This window comes from Physeter macrocephalus, chromosome 15, assembly GCF_002837175.3.
Source record: "Physeter macrocephalus isolate SW-GA chromosome 15, ASM283717v5, whole genome shotgun sequence".
Taxonomy (NCBI): Eukaryota; Metazoa; Chordata; class Mammalia; order Artiodactyla; family Physeteridae; genus Physeter; species Physeter macrocephalus.
Window position 1 is genome coordinate 64,316,805 of NC_041228.1, and position 16,281 is coordinate 64,333,085.

Genomic DNA, 16,281 nt, shown 5'->3' on the forward strand with positions numbered 1-16,281 from the left:
ACCAAGACAATTCAATGCGGGAAAGAATAATCTTTTCAACAAATGGTGCTGGGACAAGTGGATATCCACATGCCAAAAAAAAAAAAAAAAAGAAGAAGGATTTGGATCTCTACCTCATATCATATGGAAAAATTAACTAAAAATCAACCATAGAGCTAGACAGAATAACACTATAAAACGCTTATAAGAAAACAGAAGTAAATCTTTGTGACCATGGATTATATATATAATGGTTTCTTAGACATGACACCCAAAACCTAAGCAATCAAAGAAAAAATATAGACTTTGTTAAAATTAAAAATTTTGTGTTTTTTAAACATCTTTATTGGAGTGTAATTGCTTTACAATGGTGTGCTAGTTTCTGCTGTATAACAAAGCGAATCAGCTATACATATACACACACCCCCATATCTCCTCCCTCTTGTGTCTCCCTACCACCCTCCCTAACCCACCCCTCTAGGTGGACACAAAGCAACAAGCTGATCTCCCTGTGCTATGTGGCTGCTTCCCACTAGCTATGTATTTTACATTTGGTAGTGTATATATGTCCATGCCACTCTCTCACTTTGTCCCAGCTTACCCTTCCCCATCTCCGTGTCCTCGAGTCCATTCTCTGTGTCTGCGTCTTTATTCCTGTCCTGCCCCTAGGTTCTTCAGAACCTTTTTTTTTTTTTAAGATTCCATATATATGTGTTAGCATACGGTATTTGTTCTTCCCTTTCTCTTCCATGTGCTGGTTATTGTAAATAGAGCTGCAATGAACATTGTGGTACATGACTCTTTTAGTATTATGGTTTTCTCAGGGTATATGCCCAGTAGTGGGATTGCTGGGTCGTATGGTATTTCTATAAAAATTCTGTGCTTTAAAGGACACTATCAAGTGAAGAGACGACCCACAGAATGGGAGAACATATTTGCAAATCATATATTTGATTAAGGTATAGTATCCAGAATAAATAAAGAATCCTTACAATTCAACAACAAAAAGACAAACAATCCAATTTAAAAATGGACAAAAGACTTGAATAGACATTTCTTTAAAGAAGATATACAAATAGCCAACAAGCACATAAAAAGATGCCGAACATCATTAGTCATTAGGGAAATGCAAATCAAAACCACAATGTCACCCACGTGACACCCACTGGGATGCCTATAATCAGAACAAAGTACAATAAAGAGTATTGGTGAGGATGTAGAGAAATTGGAACCTTTCTATGTTGCTTCTGGAAATATAAAATGGTACAGCCACTTTGGAAAACCATCTGATAGATTCTCAAAAAGTTAAACATAGTTACCATAGAACTCAGCATTTCCACTCCTACATGTATATCCAAGAGACTTGAAACATATGTTCACACAAACCTTGTACAAAAATATTCATAACATCATTATTCATAATAGCCAAAAAGTGGAAACAACCCAAATGCCCATCAATTGATGAATGGATAAACAAAATTTGGTATATACACACAATGGAATATTATCCATCCATGTAAAAATGAAGTACTAATATATGCTAAAATATGGATAAAACTTGTAAAAACATTATGCTTAGTGAAATGAACTAAGGCACAAAGGTCTGTAGCTTACCATATGGATGGCTTATAAATGGAATTAGATGATTCCATTTATGTAATAATGTCCAGAATAGACAAATACACAGAGACAGAAAGATTAGCGGTTTCCAGAAGTGCAGAAGAGATCCCAGGAGGTGAGGAGTTAACTGCTAATCATTATGGGGTTTTATTCTGGGATTATAAAAGTGTCTGGAAAATACATAATGGTAATAGTTGTACAACCTTGTGAATATACTAAAAAACACTGAATTGCATATTTGTAAAGGGTGAATTTTATGGTATGAGAATTATATTTCTATCAAAGGAAAAGATTCAGTGGTTATATCCATCCAAACAATGATTGTAAAGAAAAATTTTTAATTAAGGTCAGTATTTTTCAACCAAGTAGCACAGTAATATCAAAAAACTATGAAAAGTCAATGTGTTGATACTTTATAGTTACTCGGGGCATTTTCCTCCCTGGCTAGACTAATTTTTCCATGACTTCTAAAATGAGGAATAAATATCAAGGACTATGAGATTCACTATCCCTTTATAATTTAAACACTCCCAATTTAGAAATGCCTGATATTATACATTATCCTGATTACAAATTCTCTAGGATTTAACAGTCTTTGTTTAAAAACGTTATCTGCAGGGTAGGCCAGCAGGATGGACATAGAAGGAAGAGATGGAGTTCAAGTCTGAAGGTGGTCTCCTGGCAGAATCTCCTCTTTTTCTTCTAGGGAGGTCAGTCTCTTTCTATTAAGACAGTCAACTGATCAGATAAGGCCCATTCACATTAAGGAGGATAATCTGTTTCACTCTAAGTCTACTGTTTTAAATGTGAATCTCATCCCCCCCCAAAAAAAAGAGAGAGAGAGAGAGAAAAGAAAAGAAATACCTCCACAAAAACATCTAGAACAACGTTTGACCAAATATCTGGGAACTGTGGCCTATACCAAACCAACACACAAAATTAACCATCATGGGCATGATATGGTAACCAGAGTGCTAGACTCCTAGTCTGGAATTCTGTGTTCCCTCTTCAACTATCTCTCAGCAAGGGACTTCACCTCTCTTCACCTTGATACCTTTATTGTAAAATGTGGGTAAATATTGAAATTTAGTGTGAAGAGTGAGAAGATAAGGGCAGTTGGGAACTATCCCGATCTACTCTACCTTTTTTCCCCATTAAACTATATATTGCATGCCAGTGAGTGCCCTATGGCTAATATTAAGAAATCAGGGGGCCTAGCATGGATTTAAAATACCCAATACTTGCTGTGTTCTAAATTGCTGTGGGATATATTGAAAGAAATCTGCTAATACCTCCAGGTAGCCTAAATTTCGAAGTATAGTTCATGTGTATGTATGCATGTATGCATGCATTTATGTATTTTGCATTTAAGGCCAAGGCACAACTGAAAAATATAAGAAATAGATACTCAATAAAAAAACGAATAATTAAATATATGGATTCTTCCACATTGTATTCTATGTCAATGTCTACGTCAAAACTTATGCAACACAGTGGTACTGTGTCTGCGAATCCTTTCCACTAACCCCAAAAGAAAAGAAATAAAACATGCCTTCATTTTTGCTTCCCTCCTTCATACCATGGGTCTCCAACTATTGAAGCCTCATCTAAATCTCTAAGAGTATCTCCCCTAAACTCCATATTCCTAAACTGCCTCTCTACCTCGTCAAAACCCAATGAACCCATTAGTGGCTTATTCTTGCAAGTTCTTGCTACCAGGGATGTAAACAGGGAATCTTATTATCAAGATTCAACTATTTCTAACTAATAACCACTACATATCAACCACTATGCTAGAAAACTTCACATTTGTTAATGTGTCAAACTTATCAGGGCCCTTAACACTGCTTTGAAAGACTTTTCCTTACACCTGCTCGGTCCTTTCTTCCATTCTCCAAAATGGCTGCTTCTCACATTTCCCACTTCTGTTAACCTGGATACCTCATGCCTACTCACCTATCCTACACTGATAACCTTAACGTATACTCCACTGAGCAAACAAAGCCCATCAGGGGCTAACCTCCTCCCATGAGAAACCTCTCCTGATCTACGGTGGCATCCTACATTATTTATTTTTGACTCATTTCAGGCAAAGAGGTGTATCTTTTGCTCATCAAAGCTACCCCCCCATCTCCGTCCACCTCCCGTGGGAACTTGGCCCATCACTATTCCCTTCTGTTTCTCACATTTTTAATATCTTTCATTTCTTCCTCAAAATGTAAGCATCCTTAAGCAATTCTAACCCTTAAAAACAAAACAAAAAGAAACTAGTTTCCTACTAAGGTGTAATTCCAAAGACTTCCACTTGTGGCTGGAATTGACTTCCAGAGATAAGACTCACCTTTCTGCCTGAAACAACCACACAACAGGCAAAATGTATGAAACAATGGTTCTCCAAACACTGGGCATGAGGCAGTAAAAGGCAGTGGACCCTATGAGATGGGAAACAAACAAGAAAAGCCCTGTAATTGCTACAGCTGCCCCAGCTGTTGCCACTGAAGAAGTTTCCAGGCTGAGGAGCAGACAGGGAGAATCCAGGCAGACCCCCTGAGTGGAGAAGACAGAGCTGAGAGAGTGGAGAGAACGAGGCAGCTAGAATTCACAGAACAGAGGACCAGAGAGAAGGGAGCTGCACAGAGAGAAAACTCGGGCGATCTGCAGACGGTCCCCCCCGGGAGTTTTCAGCTGATCAGCACAAGCATAGAGGAAACCACCAGAGGCTGAAGGAATTCCCACCAAAAAAGATTAAAGTCAGGTGTGAGTCAGGTACTCACACAGGGCCAGGAATAATACCTGCTCCGGCCAGACGAAAATCTCACGATTCACAGGGCTTTAGGTTGCGTGCTCAGAAGAGTCTTGCCTCAGTACAGGGAAAAATTAGCCTCAGAAGGAGCACCGCTGATCCTTTCTACCCATCTTAAAAGCAAGACTGGAAAGGATTACACTATTTCCAAGTAACTTGACTGCATCCCAGAACGAAGATCGATAATATTTATGAGGAAACACAGATATCCAGCACCCAACAGGCAAAATTCACAATGTCTGGCCTCCAAACAAAAGTCACCAGGCATGCAAAGAAAAGGGAAACGGTGACCCACAATTAAGAAAAAAAACAATTGAAAGTGATCCACTCACAGAGCCAATACGCTGACTGGGCTTGCTTTCTTTTGTTTCCTTAGCGGTTGCATTCACTAAGGTGTAGCCCTGCTCCAGAATCCTAATTTAGGCAGTGACACAGGCCAGTCTCCCTCCTCGCATGGGACAGTTATGTCCCCGCTTTCTGCAAATGAACTCAACTCCTGGACGCTCCTGCCTGGAGGATTCCCCCAAGGATCTGCCAGGAGCTTCGACCCCACTCAACCTTCGGTTTCTGTTCTACTCCTAGTCCACAGAGGTATTTTTCTTGCTTCTGAACATGGCTATATCTTTTTAGTTTCCTATTGTTACACTAACTCTTATTGCCATGTGTTTAGAGTACAAGAGAAGCTTCAAAATGTGACCTTACCATACCACTTCAACTGGAAGTCCCCACCCATTATTTCCGGAAACTCCTCCCTTGCTTTCAAAAACACTATTCTTGGTTTCCCTCTCACCTCTCTGATGACTGTCTTTCTTTCTCTGAATCCCCTCTCTCTACTCACCCATTAAATGGGTGGGCCTTTTAGAGCTCCATTCTCCCCTTACTCTAAGATAAAGGTTTAATCTGAGGCTCTGTAGATCTGTGATCCCCTGAAATTTTATCAAAGTTCTGATTTTCTTCCAATCAGGAAGAGCAGTTACAGTTTTTAAAGCCAGGTTTCATTTTTATAAGGAGAACTCTTATTGCTGGGATGTTTATATTACACGTAATTCTTCAGTTATTTAGGATGAACTCTGGAGTTGTGGCAAGTATAGTGTAAGTTCATAGACATCCCTTACATTATGATATAGATCATAGCTATATATTATCCATTCAGTTAATGAGAAATGGAACTGGATCTCTGTAAGGGGTGATAGTGGGGTAGGGCACATTGGACTGAGTTGGTTAAATGAAAGGCAAAAATTGGTTTAAGTGTGTGTCTCCCGTTAATTATGGGTGAATACTGGATTGTGCTCACGTGTTTGCAAATGATTTTCGTCACCAAATATTTAGGTAGTACCTTTCACAGGTAGTGCTAAGCACTGGGAATACCCAGCTGAACAAGGCACAGTCTCCGCCTTTACTGAGTTGACCGTTTAGTCTTTTCGTTTTCTTACTGTTTTTAATTCCTCGACTGTCTTGCCGAAAGAAGTTGCCTTGAATGTGGCAATCTAAGGAGTAGGGGCAGGGTGATGAAACCGGCATGAGGATATCTTATGCAATTCTGTTTCCAACATCCTCAAGGAGTTCTCTTGGAGACTGAAACCTACAGAGAAACGTAGCAGCCTCCTCTGCAAGCTAATTGGCTCGTTATCCTTGCTAATTGGGCAAAGCAGCACAAATAATCCAAAGGAAAAAAAAAACATCAAGAAAAAGTGAGCACATTGCCCCGAACACCTCCCTGTTCTCTGATCCTTATGAGAGCTCACTTCAGAATTGGAGGTTAAAAGGGCTTGGGGCTAGGGAAGCAAAGCTTGTATGTAAATAAGCCAGGCCCCCTTTTACAGAAGATTTTAAGGGACCAGTTGACAAAGTGCACAGAATCCCTTCTCTCTGACACCACAAAGTATCTATTACTGGAGAACTTCCTTCTGGCGCCAGGCGGCATTTTGTTTTCACTTGATGTTCTGCAGGGGATGAGGCACTGCAGAGAAAGGGGTAGAGGGTGGAGGGCTGCTAAAACGAGAGTGACACTGAGCAGGGCCGACTACTGGGTGAGGGGGTAGGGGAAGAATGAGCCCCTAGGAGAGAGAATGAGGACAATAATGTAATAACTGACCTTGTACCATGTTCTACACTTTCCAGGGGAGACTGAGCGCTGCCGGGCAATCTTGTTGACTCTCTTCACCAGCTGAGAGGTGGGCTACACACACAGAAACAGCTCCAAGGCCAGCAAGTGGCCCAAGGCCACGGAGCTGATAGGCAGAAATCTCCTAATGTCCACAGCAGAGGGGCCTTTTTCCAGTACGTGCCACATGGCAGAATGTCATTTTCTCCCAGGTTAACTCCACAATTAAATCCAAGGCTTGCGACCACATACTGGAGACCAGAGCTGTGTGCTACATTTCAAGGGATGTTTTGGTAATGGAGTATTTTCACACTTCCAAAGTACCACCGATAAAAATCAACAGTAAAAGAAAAAACTTCTAAGACAGAGTTTCTTAGCTTTTGCCTAAGAATGAAAGGCTGTCTCCCGGGATTTTTAAAAATGAGATTGTTATCAGACCCATGAGCCACAGCCCAGCCCAGCTCGCGCCCTTCAAGATCCTCCAAATGAGTGAAGTCCAGGGATTCTGCAGACAAGCCTCCAGAAGCTGTGCCACGGGGCTTTTCTTCTTGAGAATGGGGCCGCTTAACTCTGTTAATGGAGCATTCAAAGTCATTTGCAGAAGCCTCGCAGGCTTTCTAGACCTAATCTGGGGTTTGCAGAACAGTTACGCCTTGGCATTGGCTCCCACACAAATTGCTTTAAAAAAACAAAAATCTTTTTCAAAGTCACCTGCATTTTAGTTGACAAGACGATCAATGACGATTTTTTTCCTTCTGTCCTAAATGGCAGAGAAAATGAGGTCTCTGAGTTTCATCACCTTTCCTCTCTCCTTCTTCATTTTTAAAAAATTTTTATTTTATATTAGAGTATAGTTGATTAACAATGTTGTGTGCTCCTTTTTCATTCTTAACTCGGGCCTTTCTACCTTCAGCCTCTGCAAACCTGATGGGTCCAGGGCCTGGCCTGTCTAAACGCTAAGGCCTCACGGGGCTCCAAGGAGGCAAAAATCTGGCCGCAAATCTTGGATAAATAAACGAGCGGGGGGGAGGACCGGTTGTGTCCTGGGTGACAGAGAACTCCTCCCGCGAGCCTCACTGTTTCCACAGGCACCTGACCAAGTGGCTGGCGGGAAGCCAAGAGCCAGGAGTTCCTTTCCTTCCAGGTCAGGCAGCGTGATTACAACCCCGGAACAGAAGCCAGCTCCGGCTTCGCGAGACAAAGAAACATGGCGGGCCTAAAACTACGCCCCCCACGTGACCCCTCCCCCTCCCCGTGAGACGGCATACCACGTGACCCATATACCACGTGATTTGTGCACCGCTTAACCCGGAACCTTCAGCTCCCGGGCCTGGGTGTAGTACTCCGTACCTAGGGTTTCTCTGAAAAGGCAGACGAACTGAGCAGTGGAGCCCTGGCCCGTGTCCGCGGGGTGGCCATCCTGACTGGGGAATGGACACCTCATTGTAAATTTTCCCAGTGCAACGAGCTGCGGAAATCCAAACCAACTGGAAGCGTTTCTCAGCATGTTCTAGGGTTGGAGGGATTAGACGGGGTCGGATACACGTGGAGAGATGTAGGCGAGATGACAGGGATTAGTGAGAGCAGACGTGCTGTAATGTGTGCTTCCCGCATTATGGTGCTTTTTCCCACGAGAATGTGCCTTCCGAGTGGGCGGGAGACTGGCTCACCAACACCTGCCACAGCAAACACTAGACACTCAGTGCACAATTGCCTGGTTAATCCCTGAATTATCCAATAGAAATATAATGCGAGTCACATCTGTAATTCCCAATTTCTAGTAGCCACATTGTAAAAATACAAAGCAACGGTAAAATTTTTTATTTTTAACAGTAAAAATTTATAATTTATTTTTAACGGTAAAATATACTTCCTTTAATCCAGTATATCAAAAATATTATCATCATTTGACATATATTTTTTAAAAATATTAGTGAGATATTTTACATTCTTTTCTTCATATTGTCTTCAATATCCGGTGTGTATTTTACAATATTGTACATGACCTGCCACATTCCAACTGCTCAGTCGCCTCACGTGGCTGGTGACATCCATATTGGACAGTGCTGGTCTAGACTCTTTGTTTTTCTAGGTCAAAGGTGTGGGCAATTTCTTCAGCCAACTGGACAAACCCAGAACATCAGGAGGCTCTGGGAAGACACCACTAGGAAAGTCATATGGGAAATGCATTCCAACAACAAACATTTCTTAAGCACCTACTTACCACATGCTTTGACTTGGTATCCATCTTGCACCCCCAAACAAACTTTAAACCCACTTGACCTGACCAACTTTACACTTCCTTACCCAGTATTTACTTCAGAGGAAGGGGAAGGTGGCATTAAATGGCCTTCTTTTCTATGGTCTGTAATTATTATCCACCTCATTCTCCCTTTTTAAAAACCAAAGTCTAGGGGCTTCCCTGGTGGCGCAGTGGTTGAGAGTCCGCCTGCTGATGCAGGGGACACGGGTTCATGCCCTGGTCCGGGAAGATCCCACAAGCCGCGGAGTGGCTAGGCCCGTGAGCCATGGCCGCTGAGCCTACGTGTCCGGGGCCTGGGCTCCGCAACGGGAGAGGCCACAACAGTGAGAGGCCCGCGTACCGCAAAACAAAACAAAAAAAAAGAATCAAATACAGTTAACATGGATATGTTAAGAGCTTGGGAGGGCTTCCCTGGTGGCGCAGTGGTTGAGAGTCCTCCTGCCGATGCAGGGGACACGGGTTCGTACCCTGCTACGGGAAGATCCCACATTGCCGTGGACCGGCTGGGCCCGTGAGCCATGGCCGCTGAGCCTACGTGTCCGGAGCCTGTGCTCCGCAACGGGAGAGGCCACAACAGTGAGAGGCCCGCGTACCGCAAAAAAAAAACAAAAACAAAAACAAAAAAAAAAACACCAAAGTCTGCATTTTTTTTATTTTAGCAAATTAAGCACCTTTTCTCTGTTACACTTAGTGTGCTGCTTCTCCACAATCTCATTTAATCCTTTTCAGTTACTGATTTAGGAGTTTTATCCCAGTTTTCAAATAGGGGAAGTGAGGCTTGGAGAAGCGCTGTGACTTTATGGTGAGAAAACTGGGAGAAAGAAAGTTTCTGATGCAGTCCCATCCATTTTCCCTCAGTGATGTCTCTTATGAGGCCTGTGGAAAATGTCCGGTAAGGGCACCATGCGCTTCACACCCTAGAAGCCTGCAGTTAAAGCAAAGAAACATCTTGTGCTGTCTGAAATCCATATCAAGCCCTGGTGTACAAAACCTGGGTCAGTTCTGAGCCCTGACACTTTATTAGGTGTGTGATGTTGGGCAAGGCAGTTCATAGTAATAAAAATAACTAGGATTTATTGATTTTCTCCAGTGCATCAGGCTGTGGCCTGGGGAATTGCTCATATACTCCCCGTTCCTCACAACAAGTTAGATATTTCATATTATAGATCAGTAATCTGAGCCTCAGATAAAGTAAATTGCCAAAGTTCATACAGCTAATAAGCAGGAGAGCCAGGATTATTAATTTATTAATTATTATTAAATGTATTAATGTTTGAGACTGTAACTTTAACCCCACCTACCATTGCATACTTAAAAAGAACATCTTAAAGAATTTCAAAATCATCAATATATACCATAGACAACTATATTTGTGTTACAAATATAAAAGGTTGTAAAGCATGGGCAGATAGGAATTGCTTTCAATGTGCTTTTTTAAAATACAAAAGTACTAACCTTCCAACACAAACTCCAACATCTGTGTTTGCTTCCTGCTAAGTAGGGGACATCCCCACCAGACAACTCCCCACCACTTCTTTATTTAGTAGTTGGAAGGTTAGTAATATGATTTCTGTGTGCTGTAAAACCACAGGGGTGGTAGGGACGTCAACAGTTTTGGCCCGTGATTTCAAGATGTCAAATCATCAAGTACAGACTATCAAGGTTGATTATTACAATGGGATACTGGAACAGAAAAAGGGCATTAGGTAAAAACAAAGGAAATCGGAGTAAAGTGTGGAATATCATTAATCATAATGTAGCTATATTGGTTCATTAATTGTGACAAATATACCTTACTAATGTTAAGATATTAATTATAGGGGAAACTGGGTGTGAAATATATGAGAACTCTCTGTACTACTATCTTTATGACTTTTCTGTAAATCTAGAACTTTTCAAAAATACAAGTTTATTTTATAAAACTTTGAGAAAAAATACAAAAGTAAAGATTTCATTATTCATTTGCAATATTCATTTGGGAACTTGCCAAAACAATTTAAACGACTGGTTTTTCCAAAGAGATAGTTATACTTGCACTGTTCAGCTCACGGGGTTTTTGTAATCACTGAGAGAGAAGGAAAAGTAAAAGCATTTTGAAAGTCTAAAGAGGTGATGGATGTCAGATGTCATTACAAACCTGTTAAAGCAAACTGCAGTTATATACTAACATGAAATGTATATGAAGATACATTTCTTAATCTTCATTAGGAGTCTGCAACTTGAAAAAAGAGTGAAAGAATAAAAATGTAACTAGAAAGAAATGGAGTGAAAGGGGAAATGAAAACAAGATAAAAGAATATAGAGAAAATAGCTGTCTTTCTTGAAAGACATCAGAGGGAGAAAGGGAAGAAGAGAGGGGAGGGAGGGAGGAAGAAAGGAAGGAAGGAAGGAAGGGAAAAGAAAAAAGAAGGAAAAAGGAAAGAGCTATTAAAAAAAAAAAAGAATCCTTGGGGTCAGGCAGTTCCTTCAAGGAAAAGAAACTGTACATGACCCACTTCGCGTTGAGGCTGGGTACAGTTTTTGCGACTGTTTAGAGAAAATCTAGCGCTCTCCCTGCCATTAATCTTTCTAAAGAAAAGACTTTGTTCTGCACCTGTATAAACAATCCCGATTTTAAAAACCTATATGCCTGCCTCTAATGTGTGAGACTCCGTATTTATGCTGATAGCTTCAAGTCATCAATAGGCGATGCAAAAAGCTGCCTGAGATCTCCTCTTTACGTCTTTTTGCTCCCCATTCTCTCTCTTTTATTGTTGTTGTTGTTGTTTGCTTTTCTCCTTCGCCTGGCACACCTAGAGTCAAGTTCAAGTTCAAGCGTTTCAGGAAAGATGTCTACGCTCTGTCAAGTATTCCCTGCGTTTTCCCAGACCAGAGAGAACTGAGAGCGAGCGATATCTTTACTCAACTGATCCCAAAGGAGCCCCTCCCCCTATTTTCCACCCCTGCCCCCCAACCAAATGACAAAATATACCGGGAGAAAACCTCTGCAAACGGGGGCGAGCGGGAAGGGTTTGGCGAAACACCCCCACGGGGGAGGCCTGGCCTGGGAGACGAAGGTGGAACGATGATGCCTGAGTGATGAAGTCAGCCCCGGCCAGCCACCTGTTGCGGCCCTTCAGGCATGGAGCCGGGCGCATTTGTTCTGCTGGAGGAGCCGGCGGAGCGAGGCTGGCCCCGCGGCTTCTGCCCGCTCCGTCCCCAGCTAACTGCCCATCAGTCTCTCCTTAAGCTTCGCTCAGCTTGGGAAGCTGTGGGCTTGTAGGGAAAGGACAGGTTAACACCTAATTCGGGGGTGAAGATTCAGTTTCCTCAGAACGGAGTAACTAACCCCAACCCAGCCTCATAGGGTTTTAATTATTTTGCTGTTGTTTTAGTTTTGTGTGTTTGTTTTAATTACTCAGTGGGCAGGCACAGGGCGCCTAATGCAGTGCCTGGCACACAGCAGGCATTCAATAGATGGCCATTGGTGTCCACTTCCAAAATGAAGTACACATCCTCAGACCACGTTGCAAAGGCCCTTCGAGTGAGAAAACGATAAGACCGCAGTTATGGTTTGTCTCCTTTGAGGGGCATACTTCTGGGTGCCGTTTTGTCGGGGTTTTTTTGTTTTTGTTTTTGACTTTGGACGATTGTGTCGACTTACATTCTGCATCCAGGAGCGCGCTCTTCAACATACCATCTAAAATAGTCATCGAGTCCCTAGACTACAACTCAGCCGCTGGGGCAGGATCCTCTATCTTACGCGCGGTGGTGTTAAAAACAAAATTAACACATGGAACTCTCAAGACAGCAAAAAACAGCGGACATAAGCATCTGTGCTGTGCGACGGGGAGGCGTGTAGCGACTGGAATACCGAGGGGCCAGGGATTCTACTCACGGATTTCGAGTCCATATTCTACTTACCAGCCTGTTGATTTGGGGTCCTTTATTTAATATCTATCTCTGCGGCTTAGCTTCAAGTTCTGCAAAGTGGAGATAATAACATTTAAGTCACAGATGTCTGAAAATGAAAGGAACCAATGTAGATGAAAGCGCTCTGTAAATCATACAGCGAAGTTAAAGGAAAGGAGGGGAGGGAAATGAGAGGTAACTCGCGGACTGTTTGGTGTTGCTTGCTTGTTTTGCTTTTACTCCTTTGTCGGGCCAGGCTTGAACAGGCAGTCAGACGTTATGAGCGATGAACTTGGAAAACACTGTTGTGCTGAAAAGACTCGGGAAAGAAGCAGGGGTCGCGATCCTGGGGTTTCCACGTGTCCGGCAACCTTCGCCATCGCTAAGATCAGTCGCGGGGTGGAAATGGGATGGGTACATGGGTACGAACAAGGTCCCCTCCTTCACTCACCCTGCGCACAGTTATCTCGCACTTGATGGATCCGTCGGGGACAGGGGCCCAAATCCCGGCTCAACAGAGACGTCCCTTCCCCGCCCCCACCAGCAGATCCTCAGCACTCTGAAAACGGTCCCCACCCCTTCCACGCCCCCGCCCCACCTCTTGCCCCCCTTTCCAACCCCCTCTTCCTTGCCCTGGGTGGTTTCTTCCGAGGAGTACAGATAAATAGTCCTGTCAAAAGGCGCTGCGCGCCGTGGTGCGCGCCGAGCCTGGGCCCGGGCGCCGACTTCTCGGCCCCGCTCTCCCGGGTCAGCGGCGGGGCTCGTTCTCTGGGCTCCGCTCTTCCAGACCCCGCCTCTGGTCCTCACCGGAGTTCAGCCTGGCCCCGGCCTCCGCGAGGGAGCGGAAGGCGGAGGCCGCGAGACTGGCCTGGGGGCGGAAGGCGGGGGCGTGGGGGACACGGCGATGTCCACCGGCTCGGGGAGCGACCCCGAGGAGATGGAGCTGCGGGAGCTGCAGCGCGGGTACCCGGTCCCCGTCTCCAAGAGGCCGCCCCTCCGCGGCGCCGAGCGCAGCTACATCTCGCCCAGTGACAACTCGTCCGCGGAGGAGGAAGACCCCGACGGCGAGGAGGAGCGCTGTGCGCTGGGCGCGGCCGGCGGCGCCGGAGGCTGCAAGAGGAAGCGGCCCGGGGTGGCGGGGGGCGGCGGGGGCAAGAAGCCCCTCCCGCCCAAGGGCTCGGCGGCCGAGTGCAAGCAGTCGCAGAGGAACGCGGCCAACGCCCGCGAGCGCGCCCGGATGCGCGTGCTGAGCAAAGCCTTCTCCAGGCTCAAGACCAGCCTGCCCTGGGTGCCCCCCGACACCAAGCTTTCCAAGCTGGACACGCTCCGGCTGGCTTCCAGTTACATCGCGCACCTGCGGCAGCTGCTGCAGGAGGACCGCTACGAGAACGGCTACGTGCACCCGGTGAACCTGGTAGGGGCGAGGCGCGCGAGGCCCGGGGCGGGCGGGCGGCCGAGAGATGCCCGGCGCGCTCCCGGGCGCCGGGCAGAGTCTGGCCGCTGGGGAAAACCGGGGGTAGGGGGGGTTCCGGTATGGGTGGTGAGGAGGCCAGTTTAGTTTCTCCCAGATCACCGGAGGGGCCAGCCATTTTCCTGGAGGAGAACCATCCACCCTTCTGGGTTTGCATCATTCTGGTCATTGTACGTGGTGCTTTGCCCAGTGACAGCTATTGTCTAATATCCTGCTTCCGGGCTAAATCTAAGTTCCATCTGAGTCTCTGTCCCGTTGTAGATCGATTGGCAAATCTCCCTTCCTAGCTTTTTCCAGCTAAGCGTCTGACAGGTTTGAATCAACAAGCCTTACTTTCTGAAAGGAAGGAGGGAAGGCCGATCTCTTTTCGAAAGCCTTTGGGTTTTTCAATTCTTGAAGAACAGCAGAGGTTTCCCCAAATGGCATTTGTCTGGAAAGTCCCTTTCCGACCTGCCAATTCTCCAGGCTTGAGAAAGATCATATCCCAGTTCCTACTTGGAGCGAATGGCTGATTGCTCTGTGTGTGTGTGTGTGTGTGTGTGTGTGTGTGTGTGTTGGGGGTAAGGGAACTAAGCGACAAAATTCCAAATTCATGCAAATTTCGCGGAATCATCGTGAGGGCAGCATGGACGGCCACCTCCCGTCTCACGTGATCAAAATACAGTAAAGTTAAAATCTTAGCTTAGAGAGAAGACACGCAAATTCCCAGAATACTGATAAAATCAGAGCTACTCAAAGCCAGGGATATTCCAGGGTTCCGTTTGGAGAGCGGTTTCGGTTTGAAACGGTCGTTTCTCCTCCAGTATCTGATGCTCTTTTTGATTTTACAGACATGGCCATTTGTGGTCTCGGGACGACCCGACTCTGACACCAAAGAAGTTTCCGCAGCCAACAGATTATGTGGAACCACCGCTTAGATCGAACTCGAACTCACTCGAAGGGATTATTGGTTAAGCGAGTGTGTTTGGGGGTCAGGGAGAGAAGGGAGAGAGCGTGAGAACCCCCGAGAATGGGAGGACAGTTCCATTGGATTCTCCTAGACTCCCACCCCGGGACTGTGAACTCGACAGGTGGCGGGCGTGGGGTGCAGGGCCCCCGGGTTCCGCGGCGCGGCCGTCATCGCAGGATGCGGACGGCTAGGCTGCCGCGGGTTTGGGCGACGACCCTTCACACGCAGACCCAGCTCCAGCCTCGGGCTTTCGCAGTGTAGACTAACGCCGGCGCTGCAGTCTGAGCCCAGCGCGCAGCCGCCTAGGCGTTCGTTTCCAGGCTGAGCCAGAACTACGTGGGTGATGGCACGACTCTGCGCAGCCCAGGCCTTTCGCGGTTAGGTAATTGTTAGAACGCGCTCTCGACAATCGGCTTCGAAGACGGAGGTCTTCACGTGAGACCTACCTGGGGCGCGTCTTTAAGTTGCAGAGAGAGTGTGGCACAGCTGGGCCAGGTTTGTATCCCACGCGGCAGCGCACGATGCCCTCTCCGCTCGGGGAGAGGTGGAGGCGCGCTTTCTGAGACCAACTCAGCTGGGTTTGCCCGGAGCGGCCCCGGCGGTTCGGCTTTCAGGTGCGGTCACGCCTCTCACTCCTCCCAGGCGCCCATCTCTCCGTAACCTGGCTTCCGTCTCCCCCCTCCCCTTCTAGGCTTGAGCCTCCCCTCCGGCTCTCCCCACTGAACCCGGCTCGGGTCTCCTTCGGCGCCTGCCTCTCGTGCCTCTTCCCACACCTACTTGCAGCTCCCCTCCCCCGCTCCTGACTGTCCCCAGCTGGCCTCCCCGCTCGGGGTGGCCCCCGCCTCCAACACTGCCTCTCGGCGTCCACGTTCTTCCTCCGGCGGGGCGGGCCGCCGAGGCTGTTCCGTACCTAGTGACCCTGCTCCGGGGAAACGCGCCGCTGCGCCAGGCCGCACTACCGCAGTAATTAGCAAATGTAAATAAATTTATTTTTGTATGAATAATAAAACGCGTTGTGAAAACCGAGTGCCCCTGGGGCATCAGAATGTGGTCTTTGTTGCCCTTGACTGAGTTTGGTCTGGGAATTAATTTAAAGGTGCCCTCTTGGCGCTGGACGGGGATTAGGTCATTGTCGGCCGAGGGGGTTGATCACATTTGGATCACTGCAACTTCACGCGTAACTCTCTTTCTATGATTCATG

General features: G+C 46.1%; 1 protein-coding gene across 1 annotated transcript; it reads left to right on the forward strand.

The window, feature by feature from the left end:
• The first annotated feature begins 13,186 nt into the window (after positions 1-13,186).
• MSC (musculin) lies at positions 13,187-16,036 on the forward strand. Its single transcript, XM_055091202.1, has 2 exons — positions 13,187-14,074; positions 14,962-16,036. Exons 1-2 carry the CDS (start codon positions 13,565-13,567, stop codon positions 15,046-15,048), a joined length of 597 nt encoding a protein of 198 aa, XP_054947177.1. The 5' UTR covers positions 13,187-13,564; the 3' UTR covers positions 15,049-16,036.
• The last annotated feature ends 245 nt before the right edge of the window (positions 16,037-16,281 follow it).

Bases quoted from the DNA above. Each gene is read 5' to 3' on its own strand.
- MSC (XM_055091202.1), top strand. From the start codon at position 13,565: ATGTCCACCGGCTCGGGGAGCGACCCCGAGGAGATGGAGCTGCGGGAG. The intron at 14,075-14,961 runs GTAGGGGCGAGG...TTGATTTTACAG, and splicing joins ACGTGCACCCGGTGAACCTG to ACATGGCCATTTGTGGTCTC.